Genomic DNA, 17,427 nt, shown 5'->3' on the forward strand with positions numbered 1-17,427 from the left:
GCCCCCTTACAAATTAAAAATAAATCAAACCTCTGCGGTTTAGTTTAAACTAATATCTGATAAACATAAAATAATGGCGTCATTCTATTATAAAGCCCCTTACTTTTTTTACTGTAACTTAGAAAGCTCGTTAATAATTTTATCAATTCGTATGGACAGTTACGTCCAGACAACATTGTTACATGTAAGTATAGCCTACTATTGATATTAATATTGTTATGAACAAGATGAAATACTCAGAATTGGGCAAATTTTATTCGCGAATAACGGAATACAAATGTTCGATTGATTCGTAAACTAACTTTTATCTGCGTTTCATTCACAAATTAAAATCTATTAACGAGCTTTTTAAACGAATATTTGGACGAGCAAAGTCATGATCAAAAGGTAGTTTACGGTCAAATCCAACAATTTTGTTCGTTATTCAAAAATAAAATTTGCTCGACTCTGAAAAACCGTTAGTGGTGTACCGTTTGTTTTCGCATAAAGCCCGACCTAGATGATGGAGTTGGAAAGGGCGATGGTGGTGTGGCGACGGTAATACAGCGGCAATGGCAATGGTGGTAGTAGCTGCTGCAACGACGAAAGTAGCGACGACAAACAGCGGCAACGACGGCATTGGGGATTCAACAGAACTAGGGGAAGAGTGACTTAGATTGACGACGCAAAAGCGGGAGGTAGCAGGTAGGAGGTGAAGGTTGCAAGATATGGAAACGAAAAGAGATGATACGCGAGGACAGAGAGAGGCATCGGCCATCGAGGGGCCCTTTTCCCCACGAAAGAGACACGACAGACGAAGGGAGACGTTTAGGCTAGTGGGAGTGAGATACTCTCGACCTCGCACCATAATAGGGGTAACTGTAACGGGGCGCAAGCCCGGTATCATTGATTTAACATGCATCTATATTTTCATACACAAAGTCAAGTTTCTAGATCTTAAGAGTCCCAGGGACTTCACGGGTTCTTAAGGCGTTTCTCTTTTCTAAAGGTACAAGCGCATTTCGAACTTTTCAATTTCACCTTTCGGCGCATAGCTGATCAGACACTGATTGTAACACAATATGCGCATTTGCTTTTTAACCCTCTTGCCGTACGACGAACCTGACTCGTCGTGAGTTCTTTATATTAAGTTCTACAATAATGGAGCTACATGTGTCATTTGGTTCAATATATTACAATTAACACACCACATTTATGGGGTACCTATTCGTAAAACAAATCCGTTTTTTTTAACATTGCAAGTATAAAAAAATTCAAATAAAACTAAATAGTATACATTCGAGAATTTATAATTATAATAGTACGGCAAGTAGTTAATAGTTAGTGAAAGAGATTTTAGTCCTTTCGTTGTTTTAACGCAAATTTTCGTACAATATGTACGTACATGGATTGTATACAAAGTATAACTTAACTCTTTAAGACTTATATGTAACTTCCTTATTGTAGTAATGAAAACCCAATTGACAGTTATATATTTAATGTAAATAAAGCAATAACTTACAAAAATATGTTACCATTGTTTATAATTTAAAATTAGCCATCGTGTGGTATTTTTTAAAACATTCGCTAACTCTACAGCTCAAGCTTCTTTTTTCGTGTTTAACACATATAAAATGTTTCTCTATTTTTCCTTACAGTCTATGATTGAAGCATACTGCACAATCATCAATTTTTTTTCCAGTGTAATTTAAACACGATTGACTTGTTTTAATCACATTATATTACAAACATTGATAAAATAGTTGTTAGATAAACAAATATAAAATAAATAGTTGATAGATTCGAATCGATTCACACATGACTGCAAAGGGCTAACGGCTGCCCATATCGAAAATATGTATCATTGAAAGTACGATTGGCTTTAAAAGTTTGTTTGAACATCAAGCCCAATAACATTATCGAAGTTCTTGTAACAAAATGTGAAACTCCAGAACCTATTACGCATTAAGCAACGAAAAAATCTCCCAAATATTCAAATTTCCATTCTTAAATTTGTTTACTTGATCTTCTTGTCCTTTTTCCAGATCTCGTTTATTTATTTGAAAAATTGATGTAGTATATCTTACGTAACAATATAACACAAACATTCTTATATACTGGACTTATTAATCTTAAATATATACTGTTTTAGTATCATTATCATTATTGCTATTATTATTTATATCCGTACAACATGACGATTACTAATACTATTATTTTCGTCGCCGTCGCCATTATCATCAGCGTCGTTATTGTCAACGCTATCATTATCACCAATATTATTATTGTTGCTGCTATTAAGATTATAAAAAGTAAAAATACATGGAGATTTCATTTAATTAAAAAAGAATTCTGTCCTCCATCGTACAAATTTCCACTAAAAGATCTACACTGCCTGAGATATCATCTCGTTCACACGCATATTAATGATAGGGCGTAGCTCTTGTTGGGCATAATCTTCCGGCAATGGCAACTGGGAGACCAGTTGAAGTATCACTGTTGATTTACTTTCGTTAGATTGCAACAAACTTCTAGCTAGATGCAACGTTCTCTTTGCAATTTCCGCTTGACAAAGCCTAAAACAAAGTACAGTGGCTCGATGAATCATAATTGTCGCTCGAAGAATCGCTCATTAACACTGGATATTAACAAGAATAATGAGAAGAAGAAAAATGTTCTACCTATGCTTAGCAGTCGGACAGGGAAACTGATTAATCTTTAAGCAAAGGCTTGTCAACCGTGGTTTCAATAATTCCAATTTGTAACTTATTTCACGAGGATCAGCACCGTGTAACAGTGATTCGATATCCATAGTTATATCCATATATTCCCAAAGTAATTGTCCTTGACATGCCCATCCACTTATCGTACCGCTGCACTCTGGGGGATTCAACGGCTTCAACAAGTCACGTAGATACTCGTAATTCTCTGCGAAAGAATTTTTAAATTTACAATGATATTATACAAGTAAAACCTTTTTGGTAAAAGTACGTAGAAAATACATAAGTCCGTACCATTTATAATAGCGTCTGCGGCTAAATATTCGATAATAATCTCGTGGGCAGCATTCCATTGTTCGGCTTCAATGTAATAAGAAGCAGCTTTGTCGTATCTAGTAAAAAAAAAGTGAATAATGTAGAAATTTACTAGACGATGAATATAATCGACACGTGTAACCTATATACCGACCTTTTGGCTACGTAACTTTTCACAGCTTTGGCTTGATGAATCCAAATCGAAGGTATACCGAGCTCTTCCCTTAAAAATTTTTCACGTTCTTCCCTCACATGTTGTTCTTGCTTTCTCTTAGAAAGTTTTTCGTGCCCTTCCTTCGACAGTTGTTCCTCTTCGTTGTAATCAAGAATGTCGTCATCGTCTATTTCAACGTGACGTTCCAATAAATTCATTACAGCAGTCTTTCTTTTCTCAGAATCTCCTTTCAAATGTAACATTACAAATACGGCCCAATGCCAAAGTCCGTGCGCTTCTAATTGCGTTGCAAAGTTAACATGCGTTAAAGCGGCGACGTGCTCCGAGAGATGCGTGTAACCCAAAGCTAAAAGTACTTGCTGCATCAGCCAGCTGCAATCGAACGAAATTGTTTTAGAAAAATTTCACATACGTACGCCAAGTATGAACAGTGTAAAAAAGTGCAAATGGTTACCTAAGTCTGTAATCTAATGGATCAGATGTGTGCGCTGCCGGATTCAAAAGTTCTCCTAACGCGTGATTTCCAGTGCAAAATAATTTTAAAAGATGAAAACAGAGATCGTATATTGGTTTCCCGCCATTCAGTTCGAGTTCGTAATCGTTTCCTTTGTATTCAGGCGTAGGTGAAGCCGCATAAACATCCGTTGTCTTGTTTTCGTCGAAGGCTGCCTCGTACAGTTCTAATGCGTCTCTTATCGAAGCAACCGGGGATGAAAAATACCTGTACACAGATTGAATATGTATCAATTGTACAGGTTGATATTACTAAATTATTTTTAAAAACGAAACCAATACGATTACCACAAATGAACTGCTAATGCTCTCTTCCAATCCAAACCCTCGCAAACGTTGATGGAACCGTGTTTGCTGGACACCAGCGGTTCACCAGCGAAGAGTGCAAAAAGTTTCAATCGATCCACCGATATGCTCTCATCGGCACCGGCATCTTGCCATAATGCAATTTGTCGATTTATTAATGTTTTTGTAGGCATTCCACCGCATATTTGTGCCATCAGTAGAGCCAAGCAATGGTCCCCTACTTCTCGTGCGGCCTGGCACGCTTCCTCTAACTCGAATGCTTTGATTGATTCAATTCACCGACAAGCAGGAATAACAAAAAAACGAGAAACGACGTATTATAAATATTTGTTTGCAATTATTCTAAACACTTCTTATTCATTTAAAACTATATTCACTATTGTGGCAAGTAAAAATGTACGTTCGCTAGTATTTGTACACAATCGATATACATAATCGGTAACATACTCACCAGATAGTAGAAGCAGTATCTTTTCTTCGTTATTAATGTTTGCGGTATCCCAAACGAGAGTCTTTCGTATGACGTTTTTCAACCATTCTCCTATAGCTTCCCGTCGCGCTATCACAGTATGATGATCTGCCGGATTTTCTGAAACGCAATAAACGAAAAGATGAATATCTGATCAGTGTATGTATCTTTGTACGAAACGTGCGGCCATTAAAGTGTTAAGGGACGTCATGTTTAAAATCTAAAGCGTTAAAAAAGTTAAATTGTAGTTTAACAACCCGTACCAGGACAAGCGTTTATATCAGGCAGTGTCCCCCAAAGAGCCACACAGAGTTTCCAAACGCTAGCAACATACGCAGCAAAACTATCGACGGCAAATTGATCCGCGAATTCTTCGGCTAAGCTACAATGAGAGTGTAAAGCCAATCTCGCCTTATTAATATCCGTATCCACATCGAAGACTGGACAGTCTCCCTCTAGGTCCATTATACAGTGTGACAATTGTATTTTTAGATGACCCTCTATACTTTTCTTCAATACCATTTATGAAACATAAAAAGAAAGAACCGGATAATTAAAACCCATGAAAATCTTCGTTGCAGATGTACGTCTGAAAATAGTATTTCAAGTAAAAATTACCTCGAACGTCTGAACGCATTCTACGTTTGTCCAATTACCACCTAAAATTTGTATACGTTGGACAACTGCGGCGGAAGTTCTGTCTTCCGGCAAGCGACCGTACATGTAAGACCAAATCCGTTCGAAAGGGCTACGCAGATGTACTTCGGCCGCCTGTTTTTTCGTGCTCAATGTGAGTAGCGTTAATCCAGGTCCCCAGCTAGGTTTAAACATTCTTCCCATTTGTATACCTACGCACAAACATATATTACAAATTAACGGAGTAAAACGGGAAAAAGGCTTTTATTTGTTGGACAATATTATCGTTGCAATCATACAACCATCTACTTACCAGTATCAGCGACAGAGCGAGACTTAAGCTTATATATAATAGACTTCGAAAGTGGAATTACTTCGGAGTGCCATTTAAGAATTGTGGTCACTGGAACTATTTGAGGATCCGGGAAATGTTTTTCATAAATCGGCAATTTCATAGCAACGATATCCATCGATCGTTTCGATTTACTATCTGTAAAATAAATTCATTTGGAACTTGTGTAACGCGTGTATAGTATACGGCTTAACTTTGGTCCGACATTTCTTTTTCTATTGTAAAAAGCAAACGAGTTATTCGGACGACCTGTTTCATATCATCCAATTCTGTATGCGAGGGAATGATTGACACGATAAAAAACCCACCTGCCTTTGAAAGTATCGATTCTTCGTACTCGAAGGGTGGTATACGATGAATCGTCAAATTCGATCGCAATGTTGAATTGTAAACTGTTTTGTATTCTTGGTTCTCGTCCAAGTCCTGAGCAGTGTCGACAAAATATCGTATAGAATTTGTATGCCCAGGAAGATGCAAGACACGATTCGATTCTAAAATAAAAACACACCGCCGTAAATAAGAATATGTACGAATAAAAAAAATAAAAGAAAGAAGGACAGTTCGTCGTACGTCGTTCATAAACTTCGTTCATTTCCTCGTCGCTACCGTCGAAGAAATTGGCCTTCATAAGTTGCAATTTATGACTGTCTGTACCCGCGACACGAGCAGTTTCGCCGGTTGGGCTTACCGGTAATGCTGAAACAAGCATGTTTATCGAAAGAGAGTTAATCGAACCGGACTTAAGTCTTCGAGATCGTCTATTATTTTTTTTTTCTTTTACCTGTACCAGAATTTCGGTGAGCTTTCGCATCCGCGACAAAGTGAAGTTTGATGTTCTTCATTTTCGAATCGTTCGTTGTATCATTGATTACGGTGGCAACCTTCCCGTTCTAACAAAGAATCAGAAAAATAATGCTTGTGATAGTGCTTAGATAAGAGAAAAGACACGGGACTAGACTGTCACATCTTGAAATACAATGAATCCTGACAAAGTGTCACGAATTTTCTTTGGCATGGCGTCGCAAAGTTGTCCACATCAGTTTTTGAAACTGCTGGCTCAAAGTTAGTTATCGATGTTATCTCCGACATGGAACCAACGGTGACAGATTCAGTACGTGTAATTGAATCGACAATTACAACTATAATCGTCAATTTTTAATTATAATTGACAATTAAGTGTTTGTAATTACGAAAACCAATTACTCGCAACAATTGAAATCATCGTCTAAGGTTAATAAGGTGGCTAAAAGGTTAATAACCAACGCTGTTCGGGTTACTAATGATTTACCGAAATAGAAAAGTACAACTTTTATATTATTTTACTTTATTGTTGTAAATCTACTTTAATCGGACCGATAAGGTTCTTACAGCGTAAATAATATCGAAAATGATAAACTTTAATGATTTTCAATTAGTCAAATAATATATGTATAACTAGGAGACAAAAATGTGATAAAACAATCCGCGATCGTTATCGTATATGTATAAAACATCCAATAATCAAATATTAATCTTTTGACTGCTAACACCGTATTTGGTATGAAAAAGTAAATTCTTGTCTGCGAAGTCTGTAGACACAAGATTACAATAGCCCGGAAATCGAATTACTTTTACTGTAGTTCACCATTAGTATCGAAAGGATTAAAAAACAACTAACAATTTTACTCTTTTACGCTCAATTCTCGCTTCTTTTAATCGCTACGAAGCATACAGCGATCAATTTTCAGTTTCGATGCACTGCAGTCAATAGATCAGTTGTACCTAGCTCTATTTTCACCATTTGTTAATCACTCTTACTGTTCTAACTCTTGTTCCCAATATATACAAATTTTGCGATAATTATCATAACCACTTTGGATTAAATTTCATATACTTCTCTGTCATAGTGTCACTGCCCAGTTCCGAGTTAGTGACACTTTGACAGAATTCACTGTAAGCAATTGTGGAAACCTTACAGGAACTTTAGATTGATCCAACTTGTGCGCAGATTTCTGTTGTGCTGCTGCGGACAACTTTAGTCTCTTTGGATCGTTGACCGTACTCGCATTGTTGCTGTCGTCTTCGTCCGAATCACTTAAGCCGTACTTGGAGAAATGATCAACCTGAAACAAGGGCATACAATCTCGGTAAGAGAAGATTACTATAAAAATAAAGTACAGTAACGCACGGTTAACTCGTACAAGATTTGGGACCCGATAATGAAAGACACTCTCCTTTTCTGCTGAGTCAAGTTTCGTAGAGCTGAAGATGCTGAGTGGAAGGGATTGGGAAAGGCAAATCGTAAAAAAGTTAACCGTGCACATTTTAGTAAAAATTAATCTCCTGCGATTACCTTGAAAACCCACGAACCGGTCTCGGGTCGGTACTCGAGAAATTTAGTATCGTGTTTCGCGGATACTCTTCGTAACTTCTCCTCATATTTCATCGCAGCCAAACGAAGAGGGCTAGTTATTGTTTTATGCAGAGTCTTATCATGCGGCCATACTCGATCTAGTGTAACTTGTGCTTTACGATTTAATCCTTGCCCAACTGGTGGTTTTTTTTCGTCATCCGGATAAATGATAACTTCTTTATGACGAAAATGTACTGCAAATACAATTCTCTTATCAATCTTTCTCTCTATATTTCTATTATAATATCTAAACTCTTCGATATTATAAAAAAATAGAAAATACAATTCTGAAACTCACCGATTTCGTCTAAATTGAGACCGTAAATATCAAAGGAATCAGGAAAATATACGTTTCCATAACCCTCGCGACCAACCGTGAAATTCGGCACGACGCAGGTTTCTCCGCAAACATAATCCTCCAGCTTATCAAGTGCCGGAATTGTGTAATAACCCACGCGTTTCAGTGTCACTTTCGCCGCATTCATTTTCCAGTTCGAATTTTGTAGCGCCCAAAATGAACTATCGTCCAGTTCTTGGCTCGAATCTACAGAAAATTAAAAGAAACAAGGTAAGAATTGTCGAAGCTCGGTGTAGCAACTTGGACATTTTGTTTGAGAATTGTTATTTCATACTCGTATCGGTATTTTGGAGTGTATTATCCGTGCACGATTTATCGGCGAGAGAGTTGTTCTTCAAAGACGTATCCCCGGAATTGTTGACCTCCGAGTGTACTTGATTTGATAGATTACCATTTGAGTATGGACGCAATTCAGTGATAGTATTGTTCACCACTTCCTCGATGGACGCGTTTATCTCAGGAAACTGCGAACGCTGCTCGAATGATTCTTCGTTTGAATGATTTGTAGTTGCGTTTCGCGGAAGGCTCGATTTCAACCTACATGGCAAAGAATACTTCATTAACATACAATTTTATCGATAAAATAGTGGCACATGTACGCACCAAGTACACATAAAATAAAGGGTATAGCCGAAAAAGGGGGTCAAATGTGACATACGATGGATCCATCGATAGAGCATCAAAAAAAAACTTTCTGTGCCAAATTTCAACCCTCTATCTTGTTCGAAAGGGTAGTTATAGGGAAAATCCGGATTAGCGATTTTGTGCATATTTCCTCTATTTAATCGAGTACGAAAATTATGAAAAAAATCTGATGCATTGTAGTTACTAAGATACGTGTTTAAAAATTTGTTTCGATTTTTCGATTCTAGATTCTAGGTGTGAAAAATTAAAAGCGAAAAAACGCAGAAAATACCGATTTCGTGTTGAAGCTTTCGAGACACAAGATTTATATAATTACTGTAAATGCGTATTGTCATTGGTTATGTCCCTGAATTTTTTCAGATTTTTTGGTAGGATGCGCCGTAGTAGCAAAAATCAAAAACCGATTTTTTCAGCGTTCTTCGCGTGAGAAAGCAACTTATACTTTGAAGTTTTGTATTCTCTTTAATGGATAACTATATTCTATGGTTTTAAACAATTCTATGTTGAGTAGAACAGTGTATAGAATAAAACTGGAAATAGGCAGAAAATCGCTAATCCGGATTTTCCCTATAACTACCCTTCCAAACACGATAGAGGGTTGAAATTTGGCACAGAATGTTTTTTTTCTGATGTTCTATTGATGGATCCATCGTATGTCAAATTTGGTTCAAAGGCACATTTGACCCCCTTATTCGGCTATATCCTTTGGCATGCCTTGACGTAAAAAGCAATAAACCTACCAAGACGTAGATGATCTTCGATCGTTTGCTAATTGCCGATTATTATCTTGACTATGATTTTCTTTATCAACGGCTTCGATAGATGTATTCTCAACGTATGAATCTGTTCCATTAGTTCTTTCCTCCCCTTTGTCAGGGGATTGCACATTTTTCCCTGCAGGTTGTGAATTTTCTGCCGGTGACATTATCATCGAATTGGTTATAGACTTCGGACGTAACACCAAACGTTTCGCGTTTGGACGAGGTTGGAACGCTTCCGAAAGCGGATCCTCTTCTTCCAAACCTTCGAACATCGACTTCTACAAACATTTACGATACATTTGCAACAATTTACAATCCAAAAAATATTATTTTTTTCTCAATCAAGCTTTGTCGATCAGAACATGACGCGTAACACGTATTTGAATATTCAGAATGAACGATATAAACTTTACCACCTGGAATATCTCGCTTACCTTTGATAATTGAGCAGGAGTTACCACTTTAGTTTTGATTTTTGGAGATTTACTATCTGCTGTGACCTTGTACTGTGGACCGTTTAATATCTTAGAAGGCGCGTTCGCAGGTTTCAACAGCTCTTCCGTTTTGCCGGATGCCTGAAAAGATACCATACACATCGTACAACTTGAGAAACTTTGTTTCCCGTTTTGCATTAGAACAGTATTTACCGGTAAAAGGTTCTTCAACAACGGCGAATCGCCAAACGGCGCGGACACCAATGCCAGAATTTGTTGATGAACCGGTACTGTACCCGTGCTCTTCATTTGATTGTTCATGGCACTTTGAAACAAGGAAGAAGTGAAATATGAATTAAAATTATAAGATTGTTCGCAGAAAAAAAATTGCACAAATAAGTTCCGAAGCGTAAACAATAACATACGCTCCTAGAGACTACTGTAAAAGTAGAATTAATTTGAGTTTTACTGAGTAGTTAAGGGTTAAGTACTGTCCTCCGCTGACTTGAAGTCTCGCGGGACGGCACAGGAGCAAGGGGAGTCGGGCCGCCCATTTATCTATCTCGCTCCCTTACTCTCAGCCAGTCCACATGTGTGTGTGTGTGTAACTGCCGCGACGAATAGCGAGCTAGAGATCAATGTGTGCGTGGGAATACGTGTTGGAAATTTTGAAAGACCAACTCTACTCACTGCCGATTCTGGGGTAAGTGCCAAGAGGTCAAACTTAGTCCTCTTACTAGAAGGCACCCTCGCCATCCTCACTCCGTGGCCAGATCCTCAAGGAACAGAGTTCCTATTCTTTAAAGAGAAACAATGTCGGGTCACTTGCCTTTTCCTAACATACCCATGTTTCCTTTCAAACAATCAATCCTATGACGCCCGATAGCTGCGTGACTTCGAGTCACCAGCCATCGACAGGCATCTGGATTGTATCCTTGCAACCACAACGCCACACGCAGGCTATGTCCCTATCATAAATCGTTCGAAAACGAAATATCGTCGAGCTAATTGCCCTCGACGTCCCTTAAAAATAAACTGTCGCTAACACGTGTGTTAGAAGTTTTGCCCTTGATGGTTCTAGAGTAAGTCCCGTGCCGTTCCTCACAGTGCTCTTACCGGAAGGTCCCACGCCTTCCCCACTCCGTGGCCAGATCCTTCAGGACAAAGTCTTTAGTTTTTCCATAATCAATCAATGCCTAGACACGCGCTAGCTGGAGACCCAACGCGGTCGTTCGCTATCGCGTAGCCCGCCGCCAGGCCTGTTTAGTCTCATTCGCTCTTTAGGCCACATGTGCCCCAAAACTTTGTTATAAATCTATCGTAGACTGAGTGTCCTTTGATGGTCCTTACCTTCGACTCTCTTGGAAAATACATTTCCGCTAACACGTGTAACCCTTCTACTTCTCCCGCATTCCTTCCGCGAGACTTCAAGTCAGCGGAGGACTGTACACATTACGGCTAATCGAAAATAACAGACAAGGAAAGAATTGGACATTACCCGGCACCCAGTAACCCCATTCCAATGCCAGCTCCCACATTCGAATTGTTCCCAAAACTTGAAGATCCGAAGGGTACCGATGAATTGAATGCTGTGTTGGTTCCAGTATTGCCAAACAAACTAACTGGTTTCTGCTGACCAAACAAAGTAGAACCGCTGCCCAATGTCAAACCCGTATTCGTACCTACGAAATAAATATACATATACTTAGCATTGCATCAAAGATTGTTATAATATACTACGATCTTGTCAACTTCTACTGTTATAGTTATAACTACTGAGAACGTTTTGAAAAACAACGACATAAAAGAAAATGATTGTAATCGTTAAGTACAATAAAATCTCGATTTAACAGATTTCGTATTTAACGGACAAAATTTTACTGGTCCTTTTATCCACAAGTTACACAACGTTCGATTATTCCCTACGTTACTTAAAAACTAGATAATTTCTTGAAGACTGTGTCACCTTCACCTAACGCCTCCACAGTAAGCCGTGTCAATGTCATAACATATTAAAATAAACATGAAATATTTATAATAAATGATTCTGCTTCTGAATAAAACAAATATGGTTTCGGTAATTATTTAGATAATAGGCCATCACGCCGATTTCAATGATTGTGAAAAATGTAATCGGGAACGTAATTCTGAACAATTTTTTCTTATACAGTGAATAGTGAATAATCTTGATTAAGTACAGGATCATAAGATTCTCTACTTTTATTTATACCAAAATCGGCGGGGTGACCCATTTTATAAATAATTACCAGTTTCTTTGTTGTTAAAAAACAAACATAAAATTTGCAAATAATTTATCTTTGAACAATTCATAACGCCTGATACGTACAATAGTTGTACTATATCTACGTTATGTTTAGCAATTTTTAATGTAAAAACAGATTGTGTGACACTATTTTACAGACATTCGAATTTAACGAACAAGCTCTGTCCCCCAATTAATTCAATAAATCGAGGTTTTACCGTATAAATACAGTTAGTTCCACGGGATTCGTACCTCTCACTATTTTTAAAAGAAATTTTTTGAAATTAAACGCATAATATTTTGCAATCAATTTTTACATTATAAATAGATACACGTATAATGTTTATTTATACTAAATTTTAACAAAATTCAATAATTAACAATAAAAACATATTAATTTTAATCTACATAGCACATAACAGTCCACGAATGTATTCGTACTGTCGTTTACAATAGCTTCATTACGTTATACTAATTTTTTTCTTTCATACTTTATTGTTTCCACTGTCATGCAGTCATAAAATTCAAGAATTACTAGACATTTTAGTATACTATCACGAAAATTACGGACATTTACCTAACGTTGTTTTTCTTAAAATTGTATGTAATTTCTTTAATTCAATATCAATTATAGTCTTTATACAATTATATGCGAAGAAAAACATTCTTTATTGATTTTTGTGATGTTATATTTCCATACTAGTTTTAGTTCCAATCTATGTATCTCAGAAAATATATACAAACATTGTTTCTTAACTTTTGTCAGTAAGTGCATATGTCCACTTGCAATAAAAAACTGATCGCAAAATCTTAAATATAGCACTTAATTTCAACAAACTTCTTTTATACAGTAATGATGATTAACTTTACGTGTGCAGGATAGCATATATAATAGAACTGAACCCGAACATTATTTAACAAAGAATGAGAATGGTTGTAACAGGAGAAAGCGAGATGAACATAGTAAGTCTCACTTCCTTTCGTTTTACCAATTTTCTTTCCTTTTATGTTAGGTTAGGTTATGTTCAGCTCTGGACGTTGAGTGAAAAGGATTTGGAAAGGAAGTGGAATCGCGTCAAGTTAATCACGCATTACTGTAAACAGCGAGGATTTGAATACGTACGAGACTGACTGGAAGTATATAAACAATTTACCCAGTCCAGTGGAAGGCGCAGAAGCAGAACCAAAAGAGAATCCAGACGTCTGTCCTGCAGGTTTAAAACATGTATTAAACAATGAAGTACCAGAGTTTTGACCAGGAGTGAAACCTGTTGTAGCTCCAAAAGTCGATGCCGTAGTCGAACCGAAAGTAGGTGCTCCAAAACCTGCAGTTCCGGTAGGTTTAGCACCAAACAAGGTTGTGCCTGTATTGCTAGCGGGTGTTTGACCAAAGCTGGCGAAACCAGTACTGGATGACGTAGGCGGTGGATTGAAAGCCGATTTGTTCTGATTAAATAAACCAATATTCTGTAAATAAATAAATAAATACCTTAATGTTGTACATAAATTAAATATACATTAACATATAGTCCTTATTATTCTTATTTATTTTTACACTACCTGGTTCGGTTGCGTTGATCCGAACGTAGATCCGAAGCCAGTGTTCTGAGCTGTATTAATGCCACCAAAACTCGTACCGGCCGTCTGGTTAGTATTGCTGGTTGCAAAGAGTGGTGTCGGTGCCGCTGCTGTAGATAAAGATTATTTGTATTTTCTCAAAATAAACAACCAATGTATAAGTACGGAAACTTAAATGAATACTTTTATGTGACAAACAAAAAAAATTAATTTTTCTTTTATTCGTCACTTACAATGAATATTTAAAAAATGTAATACTTACTACCAAAGGGTTTGGCCTGTGTATTACTACCGAACAGACTTGTGCTCGGAGCAGAATTGAAAGCGAAACTATTTGTAGTTGTTGTCGATGGTGTCCCGAAGCTTGTCATTGGCTTTCCAAACAAACCACTTGACCCAGACTGAGTGGTCGTTCCAAAACCGCCACTTATTCCACCGAAACCTAATGCAAGTTTTAAACGAAAGCATTATAAAACAGAGAAACAATATACAAATATATTGTACTTTGCACAATCGTTCAAAATTTTAAATCGTTTAAGAATAATCTCACGAATACATAATAACTAATTCGTATTAGAGTAGTTTACCCGTCGTTGCAGTATTAGTACCTGCCCCTGCATTGCCGAAAGGTGAAGGTTGTGCAGGCGAACCAAAAATTCCTGTACTGGATCCTGAACAATTAAAAAGAAAAGAATCAACATACATGAGTGAGTAGCATGTAGTGTACAATCAATCTACACACAGGAGTTCCGAACGTTCTCGGGTATTCCGAGAAAAATTCTTTATTGTTTATCATTCACGTATATTACCTTTTCGTCCCACAGAATAATCCTCGAACCGTAATTCTTCGTACGATTTCGATTCGTACTCTTTCATCGATGCGATGCAATAGTGTCTTGCTGATATGCTATGAGATATACCATTTTTCGACATAGAATCCGTAGTGATGGTGGGAGTAAATTTAACGACAGTGCCGGTAACACTTGTGGTGGCGACATTTGTATTGCCGAATCCTTACGCAAAGAAAAATGAAAAAAAATCAATAAAGCGTACAGTTTCTTTTTCAACTGTACAACGATAATGAAAATTATTGCAGAAAAGAATATTTACCCGACGTCGTGCCAAACAAATTTGTATTTCCAGTGGTATTAGTTTGTCCAAAAGGAGTGGTCTGTTGAGTCGGTTGTTGCGGTTGCCCAAATAAATTTGGTCCAGATGTTGTGCCAAAGCTAAATCCAGCTGGCTTGTTTGACTGTCCAAAAGCTGAAGTTGCTGCATTTGTACCAAACAGACTTGTACTTGGAGTTTGTTGACTGCCAAATAGATTGGTATTTGTATTGGTTGTTCCAAAACCTGCGGAAAAAGTAGAAGAAAGTGTATTCATATACATGTTGTCTCTTTACAATAGTGTTTTCCAAAGTAAATAACTTAAACGTTTCTTTCTATTAGAGATCTCCGTTTCACGTGTATCTAAAATACTCATATACACGTGTTGTTTATGTATCTGTATTAAAATCCGTGTACTTTTAATACACGGGTATTAACATATCCGAGCAGACGGCGTTTGTAATATTTCGTAATATTGCGCAGTATTCTCGTCATACAATCGACATAAAATCAAGTGTTCGGATATAGCGCATCGTATGAATCATTGTAACTTCCTTCAACATTGTAACAAATGCACGAATGATGAATAAAATTTCATTTGCTATTCCTTACTCGATTAACGCCCAACACTGACAGATACACGTATACTTCGATTCTACGTGTATCTGTATATTAAATAGTACGGAAATTTTAACACATATATATTAACTACATATGCGTACACGTACATGTATGCATTAGATATACATTGAAGACTTTCTATGGATACATTGGATGATAGAGTTTAACGACTGTACGAGTGTTTTTCTTGTATCATTTCAAACCTATCGCATATCTGAGATACAGAGTTTTTGTAGGGAGGTGTCTTTTGATAAATTTGGAAATCATTGCTCCATGAGTAAAACTGTCCTTACAGCTATAACCATCTGTTTAAAAAAATAACTGGTAGATACTATGATTACACTTGAACGTTGGTTGCCATTTGTCATCCTTGGTCATTTAAAGAATTTAATCAAGTTGTAAATTGTAGCAAATTTAACAAATCCCAATCGTTCTCTATTTCGACCATATCAACAATTCTTTGAACTATGCTAATTTTGGAAATGAACAGTCAAGAATTTGACTAAACATCAAAGTACATGCATATCAAGCATTCATGGGAACAGACTCTACAAATTTGTATCCAAAAAAACAGTCGATGAATCGCTAGCTACCTCCAAAAGATGGCTGAGTAAATGCAGGTGGTGTTGTAGTATTGCCGAACAAGCCACCCGTGGTAGAGCCTGTTGGCTTTGAACTAAAGAGAGAAGTATTACTACTACCGAAGACTGGTGTTGCGCCACTGCCAAAACTCGTTGTAGCTATCGCTTTACCAAACGCTGACTGCCCAAATGGACTGGTTTGTGTTGCATTATTGAAACCGGCTAAAACAGAATACATGGTAAAATATATAAAACAAGAAAAAGAAGAAGAAATATTTTTATTTGCTTACCGAACGATGTATTTCCCGTTTGCCCAAACATGTTTAATGTTTAGATGGCTCCTATTTACTTTCAATACTTAATACCACCTAAAATATGAATATCGAATAAAAAAGAATTCATTCCTGCAGCTTACTTGTTACTTATTTCCAATAAAAATCAATGCTGTAAACAGTAAACGAGCTTCTAATATCCTCGTGCTTCTTATTATTCGCAACCTCAAATCGAGAAAAAGTAAGACGCAAAAACGCGCGATACGCATACATAATAACATAGGTCGTTATTTTTTAGAGCAACAACACGATTATGACGACGATTAAACGGTTGTCCGCGCACCGATATTCATTATAATTACGAATGACATTGTTGTCAATATTTTTGAAAACATACCTGTGGTCGTTCGTTGCATCCTTGTCGAAACAGTTCTTAACGAACTTCGCACCTTGCGAAATTTACTCCGATAGAAAATAATTACTTGACAAAGACAACCGCGTAAATGAAAATTTCGATCGCGTGTACCAACGACTTTTGACATAAAATAATACGAATAAACGTCGATTTATCGGTCCGAGCGATTAAAATAGTAATTTCCGATTACACTCGATACTTCGCTACAACACGAATCACATACGCAACATACGTAGTAAGATCGTAACTCTCGAAAGTCGATCGATACTCTGGCGGTGCCATCATATGTTTTTTTTCTAAAAATGAAATGTAGGGGACCCCAGTTAGAACGTTTGGAGATTGTTCTCAATTCTAATTGGCTAATTCATCGCTTGTTCAATAATTTTAGTATTCCGTTTGGGGAAAGCAATCTCTTTTGACTTGGGCAAATGTATTAGTAAATAAATCTATTATTTCAGTGCTGGTATACTTTAACCAACAAGATGAGCATGACCACTGCTTTTAATCAAAGTTAATTGTACACACAATTGCACGT

The 17,427-nt window shown here is 37.1% G+C and overlaps 1 protein-coding gene across 5 annotated transcripts; it reads right to left on the bottom strand.

Annotated features, from left to right (window-relative positions):
• Positions 1 to 1,677: 1,677 nt before the first annotated feature.
• On the bottom strand, positions 1,678 to 17,126 carry LOC122402535 (nuclear pore complex protein Nup98-Nup96). 5 transcript variants are annotated; one of them, XM_043405406.1, is made up of 31 exons: positions 16,875 to 17,126; positions 16,496 to 16,573; positions 16,218 to 16,427; positions 15,007 to 15,249; positions 14,706 to 14,909; positions 14,484 to 14,567; positions 14,159 to 14,338; positions 13,879 to 14,006; positions 13,587 to 13,785; positions 13,473 to 13,526; positions 11,554 to 11,737; positions 10,269 to 10,380; positions 10,056 to 10,196; positions 9,601 to 9,899; positions 8,490 to 8,752; positions 8,156 to 8,401; positions 7,798 to 8,051; positions 7,421 to 7,567; positions 6,247 to 6,355; positions 6,036 to 6,161; positions 5,774 to 5,956; positions 5,427 to 5,603; positions 5,096 to 5,325; positions 4,741 to 4,987; positions 4,460 to 4,597; positions 3,991 to 4,267; positions 3,644 to 3,910; positions 3,169 to 3,561; positions 2,994 to 3,091; positions 2,661 to 2,907; positions 1,678 to 2,555 (listed from the first exon to the last, which is right to left on the bottom strand). In XM_043405406.1, exons 2-31 carry the CDS (start codon positions 16,524 to 16,526, stop codon positions 2,366 to 2,368), a joined length of 5,661 nt encoding a protein of 1,886 aa, XP_043261341.1. In that variant the 5' UTR covers positions 16,527 to 16,573; positions 16,875 to 17,126; the 3' UTR covers positions 1,678 to 2,365. The 5 variants fall into 5 exon arrangements, with proteins under 5 accessions (XP_043261341.1, XP_043261340.1, XP_043261342.1 ...); XM_043405405.1 differs by having other exon boundaries at positions 13,473 to 13,785; positions 14,505 to 14,567; XM_043405407.1 differs by lacking the exon at positions 13,473 to 13,526 and having other exon boundaries at positions 13,563 to 13,785.
• Positions 17,127 to 17,427: the final 301 nt, after the last annotated feature.

The sequence above is a fragment of the Colletes gigas genome, unplaced genomic scaffold (genome assembly GCF_013123115.1).
Source record: "Colletes gigas isolate AHSC1104 unplaced genomic scaffold, ASM1312311v1 Colletes_gigas_Sc00037, whole genome shotgun sequence".
Classification (NCBI taxonomy): domain Eukaryota; kingdom Metazoa; phylum Arthropoda; class Insecta; order Hymenoptera; family Colletidae; genus Colletes; species Colletes gigas.

Bases quoted from the DNA above. Each gene is read 5' to 3' on its own strand.
- LOC122402535 (XM_043405403.1), bottom strand. From the start codon at position 16,526: ATGTTTGGGCAAACGGGAAATACATCGTTCG. The intron at 16,428-16,495 runs GTAAGCAAATAA...ATTCTGTTTTAG, and splicing joins AACGGGAAATACATCGTTCG to CCGGTTTCAATAATGCAACA. The intron at 14,007-14,158 runs GTAAGTATTACA...CTTTATCTACAG, and splicing joins ACAGGCCAAACCCTTTGGTA to CAGCGGCACCGACACCACTC.